The 21,382-nt window shown below is 36.0% G+C and overlaps 1 protein-coding gene across 14 annotated transcripts in view; it reads left to right on the forward strand.

Annotated features, from left to right (window-relative positions):
* NBEA (neurobeachin) overlaps nt 1-21,382 on the forward strand; it is a 480,010-nt gene that overhangs the window by 294,643 nt on the left and 163,985 nt on the right. For 7 of the 14 annotated variants that reach the window (XM_071804835.1, XM_071804807.1, XM_071804804.1 and 4 more), the window contains 2 exons: nt 15,504-15,647; nt 18,691-18,723. In XM_071804835.1, the coding sequence (XP_071660936.1) occupies nt 15,504-15,647; nt 18,691-18,723 (177 nt within the window). The remainder of the gene's footprint in view (nt 1-15,503; nt 15,648-18,690; nt 18,724-21,382) is intronic. The other 7 variants (XM_065829673.2, XM_065829710.2, XM_065829702.2 and 4 more) reach the window with 1 other exon arrangement.

The raw sequence follows: 21,382 nt of genomic DNA on the forward strand, positions 1-21,382 counted from the left end.
GTCTTATATGTCAATTACTATTGAACTTGCATATTCTAAGTCACTCATTCCATTTATATTTGGACATCTAATTAGCAACCTCATTCTGAGAGTGGTTCTAGCTGAAACAGACTCTATATGGCTCCTTCTGGGACTTGTCATTACTTCTGTAAGTTTCAGTAAGTGCTGTGTATCCTCATCATCAGAAATATGGTTTCATTAGCCTGGAGAAAAGGAGGCTGAGGAGAGAACTTATCGCTGTCTACAACTATCTGAAAGGAGGTTGTAGCATGGAGAGTGTTGGTCTTTTCTCTCAAGTAGCAAGTGATAGGACAAGAGGAAATGGCCTCAAATTGCACCAGGGGAGGTTCAGGTTAAATATTAGGAAGAATTTCTTCACGGAAAGGGTTGTCAGGCACTGGAACAGGCTGCCCAGGGAAGTGGTGGAGTCACCATCCCTGGAGGTGTTCAAAAGACATATAGATGTGGTGCTCAGGGACATGGTTTAGTGCTAGAGTTAGGTTAATGGTTGGACTTGATGATGTTGAAGGTCTTTTTCAGCCAAAATGATTTTATGATTATACAAACAGAACTAAAAAGCATCAGGTTTTGAAATCTGAAATGTTCACATCCAAAATCTACTTTCATGAAAGCAGCTGGAGTTGGATAGACTTTCAAAGAAAGGCAAGATTCCTTCAGGCTGCTGAAGGACTTACAGTCCAGTAACATTCAGCTTTAAGCAAGTGCTGCCTTAAAAGAAAAGGTTTGTGGGTTCCCTGCTATGAAACTGAGAGTCTGAAATCGATGGGAACCCCTACTCAAACCAGAGACTGTCTTCAGAACAGGGATTCTGGATGCACCATGGACCCTAAAGGGAGATTCAATTTTTGAGAATACTCAATATTAAAGAAAAATGTACCAAGATCAGCTTTCAGAAACTGTATATCTAGAGCAACCCCTCAGTGCTGACAAGTCCAGAGCAGTTGGCTCTCATAGCTCCTGACTTCCATCTCCTGAACTGCTGAGCATCCTGCCTTCTGCAGCCAGTGTTAGAACAAGATAGAGGGAGGGGACTCCAGAGAATCTGCTAAGAAGCTGTTTTCATTTGGCATGCACCAAATGTTGTTCCAGAAAGCTAAGTCAGAGTTTTACAAACAAACTTACCTTGATACTTTCAGGTGATAAGATGTTGGAAGAAATCAAAATGTCCCATGAAGTGGAGATATTCAGTTTCATCGTGTCTGTTCAGAAGCTTTCTTGTAAGATCAGATGCCTTATTCTGGGAAGTCTGAATGCCCACCTAAAAGCTAGTCTTCCTTTCCAGGCATCTTGCCTTTTGAGTTCTATATCTGATCTGTTAGGTTGTTGATGCTAATGACATTGCTGACAACTTAGAGGTGTCTTTTGTTGATGAAAATACCACCGTTGTTTACAGTAAATTCAAGACTGTTGGTCAAAGTAATTACATAAATTGTATCTATCTAAAAACATTAATTTCCTTTTTCTCAGATTCATTAAGAAGTCCTCTGACTTTATTGACTTCACCTTGTCTTTTGTCTGTCCTTATTGAAAATGCTGACAATATTTCCAGAACAGTTTCAACAAGACTGATTTCAGAACCATCTTTAAGAAACCAGTATTTTTTCAGAAACTAATGCAAACCTGAAAGCAAACTGAAGACAACTGATACTGGATCATCACTTAGCAGAGTTTGCCCACTAGAGGCTTAAAACACAGTTACTTTTCTAGGTGTATCTGCAGTGGTGTACCATCTAAGAGATTAAAGACCAAATTATGCTTTCAGTTTTGTCTACGAAATATTGCTTTCTGTACTGTATCTATATGAACAACTTTGCTGTCAGGGTTCAGTTTGTAAATCTTTTTTGTAGGGTTATTTTACATGTACTTTTACTTCTACACTGATCCAGATGTTTTTTAGATATTCTTTGTTTAGCCTGGAGGGGAGAAGGCTTAAGGGGGCCTATGGTTGTAGATAAATGCCTGTTGGGAGAGAATGAAGAAGATGGCATCATACTCTTCTCAGTGCTGCCCAGTGACAGGACAAGAGGCAACAGGCACAAAGTGAAATTCTGGAGGTTCCCTCTGGACATGAGGAGACACCTTTTCCCTGTGAGGTTGACTGAGAGTGTTGCCTAAAGAGACTGTGAAATCTCCGTCCTTGGGGAGATCTCCATCAGGAGACCCCCAGGTCCTTTTCTGCCAAGCTGCTTTCCAGTTGGTTGGCACTCAGCATATACTGGTGCCTGGAGTTGCTCCTCCTCAGGTGCAGGACTTTGCATTTCTCCTCTTCGAACTTCATGATGTTCCTGTCAGCCCATTTCTCCAGCCTGCTCTGGATCACAGCATGACCCTCTGGCACACCAGTTACTCCTCTCAGTTTCACATCATAAGCAAACTTGCCGAGGGTACAATCTGCTCCAGCATCATTAATGAGGGCATTGAATGGGTGTGGATCATAATGAAATACTTATAATATCAATTTGCTCATGGACAGTATAACATTTATTGTTACTGAACTTGAGTTTGTTGTGACTACATGAGCCACAAAAATGGTTTTGATAGTGGTTTTCTTTTTCTACTTTTTATTCTTTTTTTTTCCCCTAGTTAATGAACTATCCTGCAAATCAGTAACACACATGTTATCATGAAATACACTGCTCTGGGGAAATGCAGGTGATTAACCTTATCTAAGATAACTTCCCAAACTAATATTTATTTAAGTAACTTCTTAAGTATGAATATAGAAGAGAAACTAAAGAACAAAAACCTGAGACTGAAAACAAACCCAGTTCCCTCACCTCATTCATCCACTCTTAATTTTACTGTATAAGTAAACACAAGTTGACAATCATGAGCAGTTTTAAGAAATAGCATCCACTTTATGGACAGAAAACACATGTATGTTACTTGACGTTCAGTGGTGAGCATTTCGAGAATATCTATACGGACATTAAATTAATCCATAACAATGCTTCCATGTATCATCAATAAGTCCTCTGTGCTCTTTAGTCTAAATGTGATCATGCTGCCATGTGAGACAAGCATGCAAACCATTCTGCTTCATTTGGATCACCTAAAATTATACTCATATTACACAACGTCATTTCAGTATATGAACTAAGTTCCACATCTGACTGTGAAATCTCCAATGTACTATGAATGAGTTTATAACCAAATTGTGTGCCTGAAGGAGTCACAAAAACCTGTGTATTTTTTTAAGCATAGCAATTTAAGATTTGAATCTGCAGCCTTGTAATTCTAGCCCAACAGTGCCATCCACTGCTTCATCAAATAAAAATCCAAATATTAAATTCTTAAAAGGTTTCAGGGAAAATACTACATTATTATTGTGTCCTCTTAATATTTTACATTATAATTGTCAGATACAGATGCAAATGAAATTTGTTTAAACAATGTCAAAGAATAAGAACTTACATGAGTTATTACCAGACCGATCTGCAAAGCAAAATCCTAATTTTGAGAATAATTAAATCTCAAATACTAGATTTAACTGGGTCTTCTTTCTAGCATTTCTTAGCCCCCTCCCCAAAATCATAAATATATTCTCATTAAATATATCTACTATTATGATGACCCTGTTTCTTATGGCCCACTGTAATGTAATGAAAGACCCCTTGAAGGTGTAAACTGTAATGGAATTTGCTTAGGTAGAGTACTGAAAACTATTGTGCTAAATTGCATTGAACACTCAGGGTCTGAGCTTCTGACTAGGTAATGGAAATGGGCTGCAGTTTCAACCTAACAGTCCTTTGCAGTTTCTAAATATCTGTTCCTTGTTATATGCTATTTCTAGCCTAAGAATTTTCACAGCAGCTTTATTAAAAGCTTTAAGTACAGATTCATGAAGTACTCTGTTTTTTCTAATGTTTTCCTCAAATTTTGAATGTCGGAATCTCTATCTTCACTCTAATTCAAGCTTTTCACAGATCCAAATAGGATATGAAAACCTCTTTTTTTTTTTTTTTTTTTTTTTTTTCCCTCAAAACCTCTGTGTTGGGTTTCAAATGCCTTTCCTCTGAGATTTTCAGGTTATCTGGCATGACCTGGCTTTTAGCTGCTATTATAGACCTGAGCTAATAGATTTTACTGCAGAACTCTCTGGCTTTTTACCAGCAGTTAGCAAAACTCCTTCTGTTTCCCACTTCTTCATCTGAAAGTGTATGATGCTGGAATGTTCTTGAAGTAATCAAGTTGGCCTGCAAAACCATTCCTAAGACCTAACAATTGCAGCCATTGCCAGAATTCTAGCTCCATTTTTCTCCCTTCCACCATTATATTTTAATGTGAAAAGAATACACAATATCTGCCTGTTCTGCCAAATCAAAGTCATTTACTTACCAAAACCAGTAAATTCCTATGATGTGAGCTATTTTTAAATCCATGTGAAGGGTGTATTTGTTTGATTAATTCAGTTCTATTGCTAACTAACAAAGAAATAGAAGTTGTTGACCTGTATGTATTCAGCGCATCTCGCAGAAACATTCAGTCAGTGAAAGTCTAACCGTAGTCCTTTAGGACAGCTTTCACAGCTGGGTAAATGTAGCTCTTGGGACTCAGGTTTTACTATGTGCTTTTCTTACCTCCTATTTTCCATGTATTAAGACTCTATATTAAGGAGTAACAGCAGTTTAAATCTTCTTTGGCTATAGTTAAAAGTAGAAAATATTCCATTTTTAAATTTTCTCCACTCTTCTTATTCTCGATGTCTTGACTGCAGAACTTCATTCTCCATTTTGTATATAAGTGGAAATATGTATCATTTGTTAAGGGAAAAAAGAGGTTTAATAACAATAATAACTGAGTAAGGAAGCCAAAGCTAGGCCAAATGGGTCTGAAAATGCAAGGTGAAGTTCCACGTCTGCCTGTATGGAGGAAGGTGTTTTCTGAAGAGCTGCCTAGGACAGCCTGCCAAGTGCATGGCTGGAATGGAAGGACATTATTTCAGCAGTGCTGCAACCATTGCAGCTTAGAGTTAGGAGATCATAGCATAGATTTTAGAAGCCCTTTCTCACAGCCAGTAGGAGGCATGACGGGCTTTTAGTCAGCGGTTCAGGTTTCTGAGAACCTCTGGGCTACATGCAAGGTAAAGATGGTTTAAGTCAACAGAGTCGGACTTTGAGAATCTCTTCCATATAGATGATTCCTTGTCTTTCACAAAGCAAATGGAATTTCTGTGTATAGATTACAAAAATAAAGGAATTAATGTTCAGACACAATATATATTTTAATACTCCTAAGTACTTTTTTCCCATCATCTTGCATTGCACTATTTCAAATTTGTGAAAATATGTTTCCACTATATCACATTAAAATTATCATTGAGGTTTAATGTAAATAGCAAGATTAGTAAACAAGAAACAGAAACTTATATATATGTGCACTGGCTATTCCATATCCATACAAGTACAGTGAGTTCTTCAATACCACTTATTTTATGTGTTACTGAGTTTATAGCATTAGCTTTGAAGCACACACAAAAAACACCAGTGTATTGAAACAAACTGGAAGATTATATGATTTTCAACATTGTGCAAGTTACAGACAGGGATGCAGAAAAATGTAGTGAAAGCAGTGTACATTCTGTAGAAAAGTTCTCAAATATACCACTAACCAGCATGACAAGGAAGGTACCTTGTTAAGAATTCTGTCAGTCAACGCATTATGCCCATTTTTCATATCATATACGCTACATCATGACATGACTTTTTTCTTATCCTTGTTATATGCCTAAAGAGTATATCTTCCAGTGTATTTGTGTAAAGCCCTGAACATCATCTACAACAGATATAGTTTTCCAGCTGAAAGAAGTATGCATAAGGCTTGAAGAGTGTTTTACTGGTGTTTTGCCTTATAGCACAAGTCATTCAATCCCGTGCCCTCAAAAGAGCTGATCATGTTCTCTAAATACCATCCTAGCTCCAGTCTAATGGAAAAATATTACCACTGCCTGCAAATTTAACATAAGCATAGCAATTTTGCAAGTATCCCTGCAGTTACACAAAAGGTTTGCACTCTCCAGCGATCTTTGCAAAACAGAGTGAAAAGCTTCACAGACACCACGCAGCAACGCAATGGAAGGGGAAATAAAATACTGCTCTCCTTTTGTCTTTGTTCCTGGCTGCTGCTAACATTTCTGTTAGCTCTCTTTAATATACACACAGACTTACTACTAGGGACAGTGATTACCAGTCACCTATTTCAGAGACAAAATACTGAAAACCTTGTTGATTATCTCATTGAACTGTTTTAATAGTAGACCCTCAGATTATGTTTTATCTCAGTGATACCTTATGTACCACTAAGGTACATAAGATGCTTTCCATCTGCTAGACTGCATGAAACAAACATGGTTTATAACTGCAGCTAGTAAAACAACAAACAATCAAAAACACCCCAGCACCACAAAACAAAATTCTGCCCTAAATCAAGCAAATGGCAAAGCTTTGATTTTAATTTGATAGACAATTGTGTTTTAGGTTTGGGAACTAGGAGCTTATGTATTTACAACAGTGTGTGCCAAATAGAAGTGCTGTGTGTTGCTACTAGAGCATAGTCCCTTAGTAGAGCTGAGAGTTAAACACAAATATCCTGATGTTAAGGCCACACTGCTGTCTCACAAATGCATATATCCTGTGGGTGCTGCCCTTTGTTTGGTGTTGCTATAGGCATTGATCTGCAAAGAAATAGAAACAGTTCCTCCCACCAGTTACTGTTGCTGCTGAAGTGAAAATGATGCATGCCAGTTCTAAAGATGTGGTGGACAAAATGAAATTTTTACAGAGGAAAAAAAAAAAAACAACCAAACAAAAAAACCACAGTGCAGCACACTGAACTAGTTGGAATTGCACAGTAAAAGACAGTGTAATGGAGAGTAAATCTAGATGTTCTAATGACATTATCATATTGACAAATTTATTATTTATATATAATGGGGAAAATGCTTTTAAGAAACCTTTACACAATACATCATGTCATATATAGGAGATTTTGCATGTGTAAACACTGCATAAGACCTTCCTTCTGTATGTCTCAAAAGAGCAGAACTTAATTTGAAAAGATTACTGCTTCAGAAAGCAAAGCTAATTTCAGGCAGATGGGTCTCTTGAAGCAATGATCATGAGCTTTTGAGGCTTTCTTCTGTAAATAAGTAATCTCAATAGAAATTAAGAGAGTTAACTAACTACTGGAATTACAATATCTACTGTAAAATTATTTTCAACTTACATCCTACACCTTCATTCTCTGTACTAGAGAATAAATTATTTAGCTGTCCTGTTATGTCTGTGTACAGTGCCTGTTTCCAAAGAGCTGCTCATATTTGCATCTGATAGCAAATGCTTAAGTGGTAAGCGACAAAGTTGCCTTCTAGCAAAGCCATAATTTGCCCATGCTTTGACCACAGAGTGCAAGAAATCAAAAATTAGAAGACAGGCTACAAAACGACAGATAAATCTTTCTTTTAAAAATTATTGGGCTTTGGACAAATCTCATGATTTGGAAGCTCTAAACTTTAAATATTAGGGAAGGGTTAGAAATGTTGGTGTATGCAAGTACAGGAGATAAGAGCACAATGCATTATCATTGGCCTGCTAGTATGCATCAAGTTTTTGTATTTCTAAAGGGTGTTTGGTTTCTTCCCAAGGCTTTATCATTGTTTTATTTTCAATTAGAATTTTTGTGAGCAAAATTTTGCTAGCAAAATTAAGGCTAGCATATGTGGGCACATTTCCTCAGTGCAGGGTGCGACTCTTTAGAAGTCTGACAACTGTCATCCCATCTTTAGACTCTGCAAGCAGATAGAGTCAGAATATGACTTTTCTTGCATAATGTGTGTTTGAGTTAGGTATTGCAACTCAAAACTAATCTAAAACTTTCCAGACATAATCCAGACCTGAATGATGAGACACGATGTATTTTTCACTTATATGTTATCTTAAAAATGTTTTATCAGACTGTATTTTAAAAGCATAGAATGCCTCATTTAGCGGATTTCATTATTTCATTAGCATGTCATACATATTTAAATTCAATCACCTTTTGCTTCTTACCTTATTAATTACATTTTTCTATTGAAATAGTTTGATTACCCTCTTCAGTGGCCTGTCTTAAGAAACCTTTGCTTACATGTGAATATTTTGAATTAAGGATAAATGAAATTCCTTTTTGCTGTCAAAACCAAATTGTGAAAATGCATTGCATGGCTTTGAAAATCAGTACAGTCTATTAGCAGACCTGTCAATATAAAAAGTGCATTCCATTTCCACCTCTTGCTCTAATAACCTTTTCTATGTTACTCAGGGGCTGTTCGCATAATCAGAGTATATTGTCAGCTTACTGGAGTTGGGGAAGCATGAAATGAAAATCGCGTTAATATTGATCCAATTCTCTTACTTGCAAGTGTCCTTGATGTCCTTTCCACTGAGCAATAACTGTTGGTGTGATGTAGTTATTTTCCTCTCAGCTGTTACTGTACTTCTATAAAATGGCTGGAAACACAGGGAAATTTTATTGCTCTTAATTATTTTTCTTGTGTATCATCTTTGCCTGTTTAAGTGATCCACAGCATATGAGAGAACTTGGCTTCTTTCTGCAATTTATAAAACTACAGTGTACACTGAGAGGCTGCATTTCAAACTGACAGGGATTTGTAAAGGTCAGCAGTCATGAAATATGAATCCATTCTTTTGTGTACAAGTTACAGTGGCAAACTACATCTTAATCCAAATATAAACATTTGGCTGTTTTAAGCTCCCGTTAGAACGACTTCTGGTTCCAGTCAGGATAAAGACAGCCCTTCGAGAGCCTGAAATGCCTTGTGTCATGTGCTGGGCTGGGCATATCCAACTGTAACCCCCTGGATCTTTGTGATGGTTGCTGAATATGTGCAGGATCCTTTCTCACATGCTTAGCACACCTGAAATCTCAAATAAATACAATTATAATATTGACAGCTTCTAAAAATTGATCTCATAACCACTCCGAACCTCAGTTTTTCTATCAAAAAACAATAAAAATAACAAGTGTCCAAGGTGGTAACTTTACCTTTATATTTATGTAGGAAAGTAAGCAGTAATATACAACACTTCGACTACAAGTATTTCTAGTTTAAGAAACCCTCAGTTTCATTTGAGAAGTGATCATTTTGGCCTCGCCCTTATTCTCAGTCTCCTCCTTGACATAGTTTATATCAGTCTCATTCGTACAATGCAAAACATCTGAGAAGTCTGAAGAGGAAAAGCTATGCAGCAGTATTTATTTACAAATGACTCACATAAAGAAGGTGATTTGGTCAGATTTTAGGCATAAAAGTTAGAGAAAAATGTATGGCATGCCTCTGATTACATTTTCAGGTATTTATTATAGAAAACAAAAGTGTGATTTGGTTTTACTTTTGGCGGAAGAAAGTTCCAATACAAATGTATGCAATTTTTAATTTTTGCACAGTTTTCGTAGTCCGTCTCCCTCATTTCTTCAAAGATCTTTAATAATGAAAATATGATTTAAATTCCTCTGGCTTTTATTAAATCTATTAAAACCAGCTTTCCTTTAATAACAGTCACTTCTCTGATTCTCTAGGGAAACTCAATTATATGCCAGCCAAAACTGCCAGTTCCAGAAACACATTGCAATTTAAATAACAAATCTAGCAGACACAGGTGGGGCCAGTTCATGGTGATATTCCAGCACCGGTCTGCTGCTCCAAGCCAGAGGTCTGGTCTCTTGAGGAGAGTCGGGATACCTGGTGCACGATTGCCATGGAGGGATCGGCAGCCCTAGGAGAGCTGGCTCTGTAGACACACAGAAAGATACTAGGCTGGGGTGGAATGGTCACCATGTCGATGATTTAATCTCACTGGGTTTTGTAGAGGTCAGTTTACAGACTCCCAAGCAGCTGCTCTCCATAACTGTGATCGCTGCCAGGGTCCCAGTGCCTAATCGAGTTAGTAAAGATTAGCAATGAAAGCAGGGGTTTAAACTGTTAGGATATATAAAGCAGGAAGATTATCTCGCAAAGCTTTTTTCTAAGTGTTTTCAACTAGTAATAATGTTGAATGGACAAAAAAGGTAGATAATAGCGTTGCATTTTAATTCTGTGTGCACTATGTGCGCTTGATTCTTTCTGTAAAAGTTATAGTTTGTACAATAAACAAAAAATATCTTCCAAGAAAAAAACTTGGTTCTTTCAGACTCTGTTGAAAAATTATATTCTACCTGTGAGATAATTTCATGGTTCACATCATGACCTATTGGGTAGTCTTTTTGTGAGAAATTAATTCTGAATTCCTTTATTTAATAAAATTTTTAAAACTTCCTTAGGTGATTAAAATTCAGCAAAAAAGCAATGTTCTGCAGAGCAGTAAGTACCAGTGATCTGCAAGGAGGAAAAAGCAACTTTATCCTTAAAAGTTTCTGAGGAGAGCTCAGCTTCACAAAAACTGTACTTTAGCTGCTATAAAAGAGAGTTTTTAATTAGATGCAGCATTTTACTATAGAGAGAACAGACTTTCTTATGTCAAAATGCTCCTTTAGAAGCCACATAAAACTGTAAAAGACAATATATGAAAAAGCTTTCTTACAGAAAAGAAGAACACCATCCCATGAAGCAGATTTCCAGATGTTTGGAAACATTAGAATTTCCTGTCAGTATATTTAGGTAACATTAAAATGAGGTTAACTTTCCATTCTGCCATCTCTCTTCAAAGATCAAAGAGCACTCACTGCATAAATTGCCTTATCGGTAACTCGTTGAAGTAAACTATGGAAACAACTTTATAAGAAGCAGTAGTCTCCTTTTGTTGGTTACAGTATTTCCAAGCAAACTTTTCTTAAAATTAACCATATTTTTAACCTCATTTTTTGCTAAATACAGAGGAAAAAAAATTAAAACACAATATCTGAATATGTAACAAATGGATAGAAGTAGAGAGAGAACTAGAAACTCCTTTTCTGTATTCAACTTAATCATAGTATTTAGTATAATGTCTAACAAAATGAGCATACATTGGCATATATGTAATCAAAAATATGTTATGTTGGTACTGCTAATTTAAAAATTGTCTTTAGTTTTTGTGGGTCTGGACACTTACAGTGTCTTTGAAATTTAGATTGCATCTTAGAACCTGTTGTGACCTACAGAACCCAACAGGGAATTTCTTGATTTAATTGAAAACAGAGAAGTAAAAATTCAGATGTAACAATAACCTCCTCAAAATTTTTTTAAGTATTGCCTGTATTCAAGATTTCTAGAGGCTGTAGCTACAAAATAACATGAGACATCCCTGTTCTTGGGAAATTATTAGGGTTTTGTGGGAGGTTGTTTTGGGATCTTTTAGTCTGCTAAGTAATTTCTGTTTAAGGAAAAGTAATGCTACTGGAAGAGAGATTAGTAAATTCTGGGCAATATTGTACAAGTTTACTGTGCAGCTTATATAACCTTTCAGACATATAAAATGCACACCTCTTCATGGAAGCTGGGATTTTGTAGAGTGGCTGTTGGTTTATTTAATTTCTTTAAAAGATGAGCTCTTTTCAGTTATCCTAAAGCTACTGTAGGAAACCAGTTTTGAACATGCACGTTTTAAAAAATGAACAAGATGATAACAGGTGTAACAAAAGATGGATTTTTTTTTAAATAGCTTCTCTAGTCTTATACATTGCCATGAAATCTCTTTAAGGCAGAGCTTTCAGGTTTTAAGAAATTAAAGCACCAACTTCAGGTAGACTTCAGTGCAAGCTGAGTGGCATATTTCCTTTAACTCCTTTGAAAAATGTAGTTTTAATAATTACTATGATGCTTATTTAAAGGCTTCTTTTCAAACCCCATTCTAGAAAAATATCCCTTTAGAAAGATAAGGACAAGAACTGATAGCAACTGCCAGTTCCAGTTCTGTGCACCCCAATGGCAAAATGTTTGTCTTGAAAGCATATCTAGTTGTTGTTGTTGTTTTTCTATTTTGACGGATTTGAAACATTTTCTAATTAAAATTAGGAAATCACATTAATTCTGTGTTGTGTCTTTAAAATACAAATTCCTTGTGTCCTAAAAAGAGATTTAAATGAAATATCTGGAAATTAATTTCATTTCTTAGTAATTTGCTGGGACTTTGAAAAAATAATTTGAATTTTTATTTTTTTTCAGTCACACTGAAATATAAAGTATTCATTTACTCATCTCTTCTTTTTATATCATTGTTAACAATACTAGACATAGTTTTATGTCATATAATTTTTTATTCAGTTTGTTGTCTGGTTTTAAAGAGACAAGTTGTTTTTCTTTTTACTCTTATTTGGAGAGGTTCTCTTCTTTTAAAACCTTTTTGAAGTTATCTTGAAATATAAAAATAGAACATCTGTGACAGATCTGTTTTGAACATATTTCATGTTTCAGGATTCAAGGAGATCTGGTGGTCTGTGGTCTTCGCTTGTTAATTTCTTGATGAATGGGTAGAAAGGCCACGAAGTGCACTCAGTACAGCACGTCTTCTGAAGATAGATGATCTCAAATAAATTCTATTCCCAATCAGTTTTTGATTTGTTAGGTGTTAAACCATTTCTTTGTAAGGACAGTGTTTACAAGCCTTGTAATGAGACAGCCCTGTGAGACCTTACTCTTCTTGCTGTAATTTTGATAAATGGAACTCTAATTCATAAAGGATATAGTGATTGAAGGGCAACTCTGGGTCTCGTACACTTTCATTTAGATAAATGTTTGGTACAGTATGGCAAAACTGAGGTGCACTCAACAAAGTGATAAATTTAAACAACAGCCAACCCAGAACTTTTTTCCAGCAAGACAAAGAAGTTCCATTTACTATATTTCTTTTAGATAAATGTATGTTTAATATTATAAACCAGGATGGATTTTAGAAACATTTGTCTTGTTGCTGAGCTCCAAATTTGCCAAACTAATTTAATGCCTTCTGCTCTACCACGTTTCTTACATTGGTGTCTGGCAATATTTCTATAACCTGGTAACGGGAACTCTCATTACAAGGGATGTAAAACCCACTGAATTTCAGGCTCTTCTGATGCATTTTAAGTGTCAGGAATAATTTGGAGCTTGGAACTTTTTCTCTTTCAATTTTAAAAATATATCTTCATGCATAAATCACTGTAAAGGACTGTCACTAATCTAATCAGTTACTACAGAAATGGCTGAATCTACGATTACTCCAGATTAGTACTTTTGAAGTAATTCATTTGAAGATTATAACTTTTTATAAAGCTCAGAAACTTCAGTTAACACTCACTAGGACTACCAAAAATGAAGAGAACAGTATTTTTGTGCTTCCATCATGTTAGTTCATCTCAGGAATGGTCTTCTTTAGTGTCAAACACTTCACAGCAGCAACTATTACTTGTATCAAATGAGGCTAAACTCCCTTGTAGTAAACACAAGTGTAACAAGATCCTGCTCTAGCAATTAAATACTCAGGACAATTCTGATGGAGTAAAACTGAAGGTCTGTTGTGTTTTTCCAAAGTCCTGCAATCTTTGCTCCTTTTTGTGAATTAGGGAAGAAAAAAACCAAAACCAAACAAACAAACAACAAAACCACAAACAAACAAAATCCACGCACCCTCCAAAACAAAACATGCTTGAACACAATACTGAAAACTTTTCCAACTGTTAGTTACTTGATTTTATTTGAAATTGGGTGAATAATTACAGTTAATTGTACTAAGTAGTAACCTGTGCAAGTGAGGTAATGATCACAGCCTAATAACGGAACACAGCAAAGCACAATGTATTAGTACATATCAGCATCAACATTGTTTTAATCCTTATCAGTATCAGTGTGGACCTAAAGGAGAGAGCAATAAACAGGAGGACTAGAGATACTGCCCTTAATTTTGGGCTTGGTGAAAATCTGTAGTTTTTCCTTACTTGTTTTGCCTGCTCTACAGTTTCAGAAATAACAATTGGGATAACACAAATAGTGTACGAAAGTTTAATATTATGCAATGTAAAACATGAGGTTGTCTTAGCCTGAGCTGGAGACCAATATCAAACAACATGCTGACAGGGATCTTAGAACTGTGTATACACCCTGACAGAAAAATATGCCTCCACCATTTTTATTTATATGATGTGACTCTCCTGTGTACAAACTAATTAGAAGACTAATTAGGAGATAAAATCATAAGACCTTCCTCAATGTTTGTAATAACAAAACTGCCTGACATATCAGTTCATTCCATGCATCTGCCTTCACTAACCTACCTGCTTACTATATTCCTCTTAGTTGTCCTCTATTAATATGAAGCCATGAGCCTTACTGGGCTTTACCTTATCATTTTACATCTGCCATAATAGTATTCATCATGTTTATGTTCAGGCATTGTAGAAGAAAAACAAAATCCACAAATGCCTGGTTTTCCTCAAATTTCCCCCACCATTCTGTAGCTTAGTAGGAAGCAAATTTCCGAAGTATCATACAGAAAGGAGAAAGAACATTTGGGTTTTATTTCTTGGTTGGCAGAACCAAAGATGCCCAGATCTAGTGTGGTCCAAGGTGAAGATGCAGGGTTTTCTGTTTAGGAAAAAAAAACTGAAAGCTTTCTTGCCTTAAACTACTATGAGCCTGTAGTACTGAAAATAAAACTAATGACCTCCCCTCAGCTAAGAAAGAATCACTATGCAAATATCACAACAGTAGCATTTACTATATTAAAGCTATTTTTGATTCTATCATTTGATCACACTATGATTAATTTCTTACATCATGCAAATAAACTCTGGCAAGCATTAGTAGGACCTTCCCAAAATGTGAGATGGGATCTCTCCTGCTGTACAGAACTGCCGGTCTGAACAGAAAAAAGTCGGTTGTAGACAAGAAGGAAGGGTAAGGCTCTCCTGTGAAGTCCTTTGGCACATGTCCATACACCAGCATTTTTATTGTTCTCCTTGAAAACACACACACAGGCAGACACCAAAGTTCCCTCACCGTGCTTGTCTTTTTTTAGTATTTTCTGAATCTCTGCATAGCCTACCTTGTTGTTACTGTACATTGAGATAACCCATCCCTTACTTCACGATCCTATCATTCTTATCTCTCAGATGAAAATCATGACAGATTTTGAATTTCCAAAAGCAACTCCTCTATTTAGAGTAGGTGTTCGAGCTCTCAGAGCTTTGTCAGAGTCAGGACAACAGGAACCCAAGATAAACACTTGCTGAATTTCTTGCAGGTAGAGAACTAATGGAACAACATTGAACATACAGTAAATAGCAATTATTAAAAGCAGAACAGTTTTTGCGAAACCGTTTTTATTTTATTCAAGATATGTTTTGAAATACAGAATAAGGCTGCATATTTTGTAAACCTTGATAAAGTTTTAGAAAATGTTTCTTTCCTTTTTGTTTCTTTCCTTTTTCAATAAATATGATTTATACTGTATTTTTTTCTGCTACTTTGTTGTGGTTGTTTTATATTTATAATATAATTCAGCTAAATTCACAACATTTGTAATTTTTTTTAGGCACCGAAGAGGATGTAGTGAAATCAAAGAAAACTTTCCGAAGTCAAGCTGTGGTAAATCAGAATGCAGAAACAGAGCTTATGCTGGAAGGAGATGATGATGCTGTTAGCCTGCTCCAAGAAAAAGAGATTGACAACCTTGCAGGTAATTATATTTTTAATTACAACTAAGATATGAACCAAAAGGCTCTTTTAAACTTGCCAGTTCTTGACCTTTGTGGTTAGTGTCTTAATATTGACAGCTAAGTATACAATTACAGTATGAACAGATTCTTTGTGTTGTAGATTTAATACCTTGTCCTACTAGGGAAACTGATTACAAAGCATGTGCCCATTGCACAGTATTTCAGCAGAGATGTGAGACTTGGCAGTGCCTCAAGTGCTTTTAATATTGCCCATGACTTTCTGAAAATTCTGTTAAACCATGGTGAGAATGCCTCTCTTTTTGGTCAAAATGGAAATGTGGACTAATTCTGTAACGCGGAGTTTTGTGAGTCAGTCTGGTTGTGCGTGTTCATGGCCTGATCCAGAGGGCCACGCAGCTTGTGGTGAGACACCTGCACTCCTGCTGGCACCCACATCTCTCCGTGATGGAGTTAAGGGGGATCTGCAGAATCTCAACCCATCAGTCACAGCAAGGGAAAAAGCTGCCTCTTCTAAACAGGGACTGAGAGTGTGAAACTGTCACCCAGCTATGACCTACGTTAGTTATCAAATGAGCTGGGAGTGAGTCCTCTGTGAAAAGGTACATAGGAGATCCCTTCTGGTCCTTTCTCCACGTGTGAAGGTGTGCAGTGAGGTCTCAGTTCTATCTTCTAGCAGGTTCTATTGCAGTTTTGTCTGGAACCTTACCTTCCTGGGGATGTAGTCTGAAAAGAAAGGCATGTTGAGAATTGAAAATGCACTCATCTATCAGATGAGATAAGAATGTGGGGACTGTGAAAAGCCATATGAAACTTTTATCTTTTTAAAAACCTTTATTAATTTATTCCACTAAGGGGAAGTTTTGTGATGTCTCACTTTTTTTTTGTTTTCTGCGTAATGGAATTTCTAAAATTGCTCCTGTACTTTCTTCTGATGACAAAATGGAAAGTTGTAGCAAAGATAAGATCATAAGTGGACGGTAAAACCAGACCAAACAAATGAACAAAAGCAAAAAATGACTACATGAAAGTTAGCCCCATACTTTGAAACCAGAGCAGAGAGGGGAAGTAAATGCTTTTATTTGGGAGCAACCATCAGTATATGATTATCACAGTTAATAGGTCGGCCTGCTTGCTTCCTCAGTCTGCAGCTAGCTGTTGCTGAGACACTGCTGTCTTAATAAAATAGTGTCAAGTAGGACCATTAGAGGGATAATTTGATCCATGTCCTTTTCCCCTTTAGAATTTAAACTCAGCACTGCTTTGGCTAAGTTCTGATATCTAAGAACAGTGCTTTCAACTAAATATACATACGTTGCTACAGGTTAAAGTCTGCAATATGCATTTACATTGAAATATTGATTTGAACTGCAAAGTGGACATGAAATTTTCTGGTCCAGTCTGGAAAAGCTGAGTCAGCTATAAAATTCTTATATATGCCCCAACATTGCCATTTTGTTCAAAGACACCAATGCAATACAATCCCTATAGCTACATCCCTCTGCAAAAACCTGGTATTTCAATGCATCCTTAATACATGAAAGGCATCCTTTGACTTGAGATCACTACATATATGACATCCCCTGGAATTCTAGTCTTTTCCTTTTACAATTTCTAGAAATTGGAAGATACTGTCAGTATTAGAAAAAATAGAATTATAAAAATTGAAAAAAAAATCTTTTGAAATATTGACAGGATGTGTTCCCTAACAAGTGTCAGAAATTAACCTTTGTGTTCCCTATCCCAAATGTGGTGAGGTGATGTGCTAATGTTGCTCTATGTGTACCAAAAACTGTGAATGTGTCAAAAAGAACCCACATTCCACTACCTCATTTTTACTGTCATCTTAGCTGCAGCCTTTGCTGTTTGACTCCTGCTCATTTTTGGATCTGAAATGATTTTGGGAGTTAGTGGTCACACATGGTATTGTATCTGTCTTCTGAAAATTTTACCAATCAGTGAAAAAAAAATTAATCCTTCCATAACCTCTGTTTCACTGCATGATTTTGCATGTTTTTGCATTTAATGATGTCACTGTTTTCCACAGTTTTTAGTGTATACAATGTGACTGAAACTCGAGTCCAAGAACTGAAATCAAGAAAAGCAGTTAGCCAGGAAAGTGGGTTTTGTGCTTACGAAGGTTAGAACAATCTCTGACAGCTCTGAAAAGCAAGTCACAATAAAACCACACTGTACATTCTTGTCGAATCCTAAAGAGTTATGTAGATTCAGTGTATGTGATCTGGAAGTCTTTGGGATATATCAAGTTATGGTACATCACAGCATCATTATCTAGTTACTGTTCGGAGTGGAATGATACATAGGAATTTCTATATTCAGATATGCCTCCGATTCAACTTTAAAGCTTAAATCAATTTAAACCTGGTTAACAATGATTTGGATTGTCTCAGGAAGGGACAGGAATTAAAAAAAAAATCATTATAAACCAGGTTTAAATTGATTTAAGATTGTCCACATTTAAGTAAAACAATTTAACATTGTTTATTCTGTGAAACTAAGGCACCTTTTAAAAAGATGAGACCTTAGGTTTTATAAGACTTTTAACTTAGAGAACATAAATATTACAATATTTTGATTTGTGGAGTTAAAACTAAAAAAAGGGAAAGTTTGAAACAGATTGAGACTGTTCATACAAAGTTATCTGTACATACCTTTTGTTCCAGAGAGTCTTTATAGTTTTTCATCAACCATGTGGCACAAATCAATGTAAAGTTCACTTTGATAAATTACATATGGGATGGAAAATTATTAAATACTTATAGTCTGAATATTTTTATTATATTATCTTAGTATTCCATATGTTGCAATGGCAATTGGTCAGATTTCATTATATTAAGTAGCATTTTAATAAAATATAAAAATCAAATTCCATGTTATTATGGTCTTAGAATTATGACTTCAAGATTTTTAACTAAAACAGTATTTTATCTGTCTTACAGTATGAGTTATCAAAAGATGATGTTCTTGTTTTAGCATTAACGTATTAAAATATTTTTACATTACATTTTTCTGTTTCAATTTTAGCTCCTTTTCTTCCCAGACTGTTCACTTCAAGAGGCAAGTCACATCTGTGTTAGAACTAATGACTGACATAACCCAGTCAGTTTTAACAGTGTTCTAATATATTGCGAATCTGTGGGTAATTTAATCAAATCCACTGTAGTGAGTTGATATTACTAACTCTTCTCCTTTTCCTTTTCTGTTTTGTAATGCTGCAATAGAACTCTTAATACTTAACTTTTCTCTTAAGAACCTGAGAATGCAAATTTGCTAACAGTTTGTCTTCTGCTTAGTAGGTGATTTTTTCCAAGTGAAAAATACGTGGATGTGTTCTAATTTTATCAGCAGGCATTCTCAAAGGAAAATATGTTTTAACAGACAATTAATTTCCTTTCTTCATAGTTTTTTGTTTTGTTTTTAAAGCGCTGATCTTGCACTAAAATAGGTTATAAATTAAAAAAAAAAAAAAAGATAGAATAAATGTTGAACCACTCAGGTTTTACGAATTTTACATTTTAAAAATATGTTCATATGTTTTGTTTTCTTTGTTGTGAAGTTGCAGTTGAATTGCTGAGAATGGTCTGTGCACATCCCAGAGCAGAATTTGGCTTTAATGACATTTTTGAAAGATACACGTTCTGTAACTGGAGCACATTTTAGCTATTTTGTCATATGGCTGGTAGCAACAGCAAGTAGGCCCCAGCCAAGCAAAAAGTATCCCTGACAAAGTATTTCGCTACTCTCTGAAGTGTAGTTTCCAGAAAGAAAAAAGGAAATAAAGATATGAGGCTTTGGGTTATTTTAGGAAGATAAAAAGCTTTGGCAGGCATCTGTCTGGTTACTTGCATGAGCTCAGTCAACTTCCTCACAAGCCATGGTGAATTACAGCTTCACAACAGTCTTGCAAGAATAAATACATATTATTCATTCCATTATACAAGGAGATTGGGCAACTCATCCAAATAACCCAAAGGAAAGCCACTAACTGCCTTTAATGCATCTTAGTCTTAACGTATCTTAGCCTTCACTAGTGAACTTTCCCTTCTTCTTGGACAACTGTCTCTAGTTGGAAGGAAGCCCTCCCCAACCCCAATGCAAGTGTGCCAGGAAGGCTTGAGTAAGATACAAGCATCCCAGCACTGCATTAACTTTTAACAATTGTCAACTTCAGTGTAGAAATATTTCTAGAAAGCAGCATTACTACTGCTAAATAGTAGCTGATCTTCCATCCAAGCCCACATGGATAGCTAGTCCACATTGGCTTGAGGACTAAATGTGATAAACCAGACTTCTTCATAGTGTGCAGAATGTAATGACTTACTGCCCTGCACTAAGTAACACGTTGGGTCATGAGGATTTGACAGCTTGTATTATTATTATTAATGAGATATAAGACCTTTCACATCCAGGTCATCCGTTTGAAGTCCAGACAAGACCACTGGTAACCAAACATTATCAACATCTGTTTTGTGGCCTACGCAAAATAAGCCTTTTTTTCTCATTTCAGACAAACTAACAGAAGTCATCACAATTTCGAGCAATTTCCAACTGAAAAAATATTTGACACTCTCAGTAGAGAAAATTAGAATAGTTCCAAAAGTTCTACTACATAGAATTGCATTTAAAATTGTGTAGCAGTACCAAAAAAATAAAATAGAAAAAAAAAAAAAAATTAGCCCTTAGGGAGATTTTCTATTCCGAGTTCTAACAAAGGACTCATTTACATTTCTGAAATTATTTTGGAGTCTTGCATGGAGTCAGACACAGTAATAAAAATGCTAACACCCCAAGGAGTGTCATCTAAAACCACAAAAAGCCCACAAAGTATTTGGGATGGAAAACTGAAATACAATTGACTCATCTTTATATATATATAATATGCATTTATTATTTATATGTATACACATTTAGTTACAGTAACATTTCTTATGGCCAAAATCTGACACTGAATTTTCTTTACAAGAATTGACCAGTGTAGACAACCTCTGGTAAGCAAAGCTGTTTGCTAATTTTTCTTACCTAGTCTTAAGGTGTAATGGAGGGACATATTTATTGTTTTTCCTTCTGTTGACATCTCAAAATGTTGTTAAGGTATATAGGCTCCTTTTTGTTTGTGTTTTTGTTTGTTTGTTTGTTGGTTGCGGGGGGGGGGGAGGGGGATGTTATTGGAGTTAAACACTAGGTTTTCTTAATTAAAGAAAACAACAATAACTTTGGCCTCTACTGAGAAGGCAGATTTTTGAATTATTATGTTTTGCGGGGAAAAAAACCAACCAACTAAAACAAAACAAAACAAAAACAAAACAAAAAAACCTACATTTGTTTGGGACCAACCAGAGAACATTTTGTTACGTTATCTTCTGTAAGACTAATGGGTTGAGAGAAAGGACCAAATAGCACATTATATTGTATCCAGCACTGACCACAGCTTATTCAAGAGGTTTTGGAGGAGAGGAAAGGGATCATCTTCATCCCTCTCAGCTCCTGGGCTGCAAAGCAGGACAGTAGTTCTGAGAGTGGCCTCATCTTCCTTCTCCAACCCTTCTCCTCCCTCCCTGGTGTATCCTCTTCTGCGAGGCTGGGAGAGTCCTATGTCCATCACATGTTCTACTTCTGCTCCAATGGTTGCCATCCGTACACCAGTGGCTCTGAGTGGCACTGACCATCTGTGGGGATCCAAGGGGGACAGAAAGCAGGAACCACAAGGGAAGCTCAG

The sequence above is a fragment of the Patagioenas fasciata genome, chromosome 1, assembly GCF_037038585.1.
Source record: "Patagioenas fasciata isolate bPatFas1 chromosome 1, bPatFas1.hap1, whole genome shotgun sequence".
In the NCBI taxonomy this organism is placed as follows: domain Eukaryota; kingdom Metazoa; phylum Chordata; class Aves; order Columbiformes; family Columbidae; genus Patagioenas; species Patagioenas fasciata.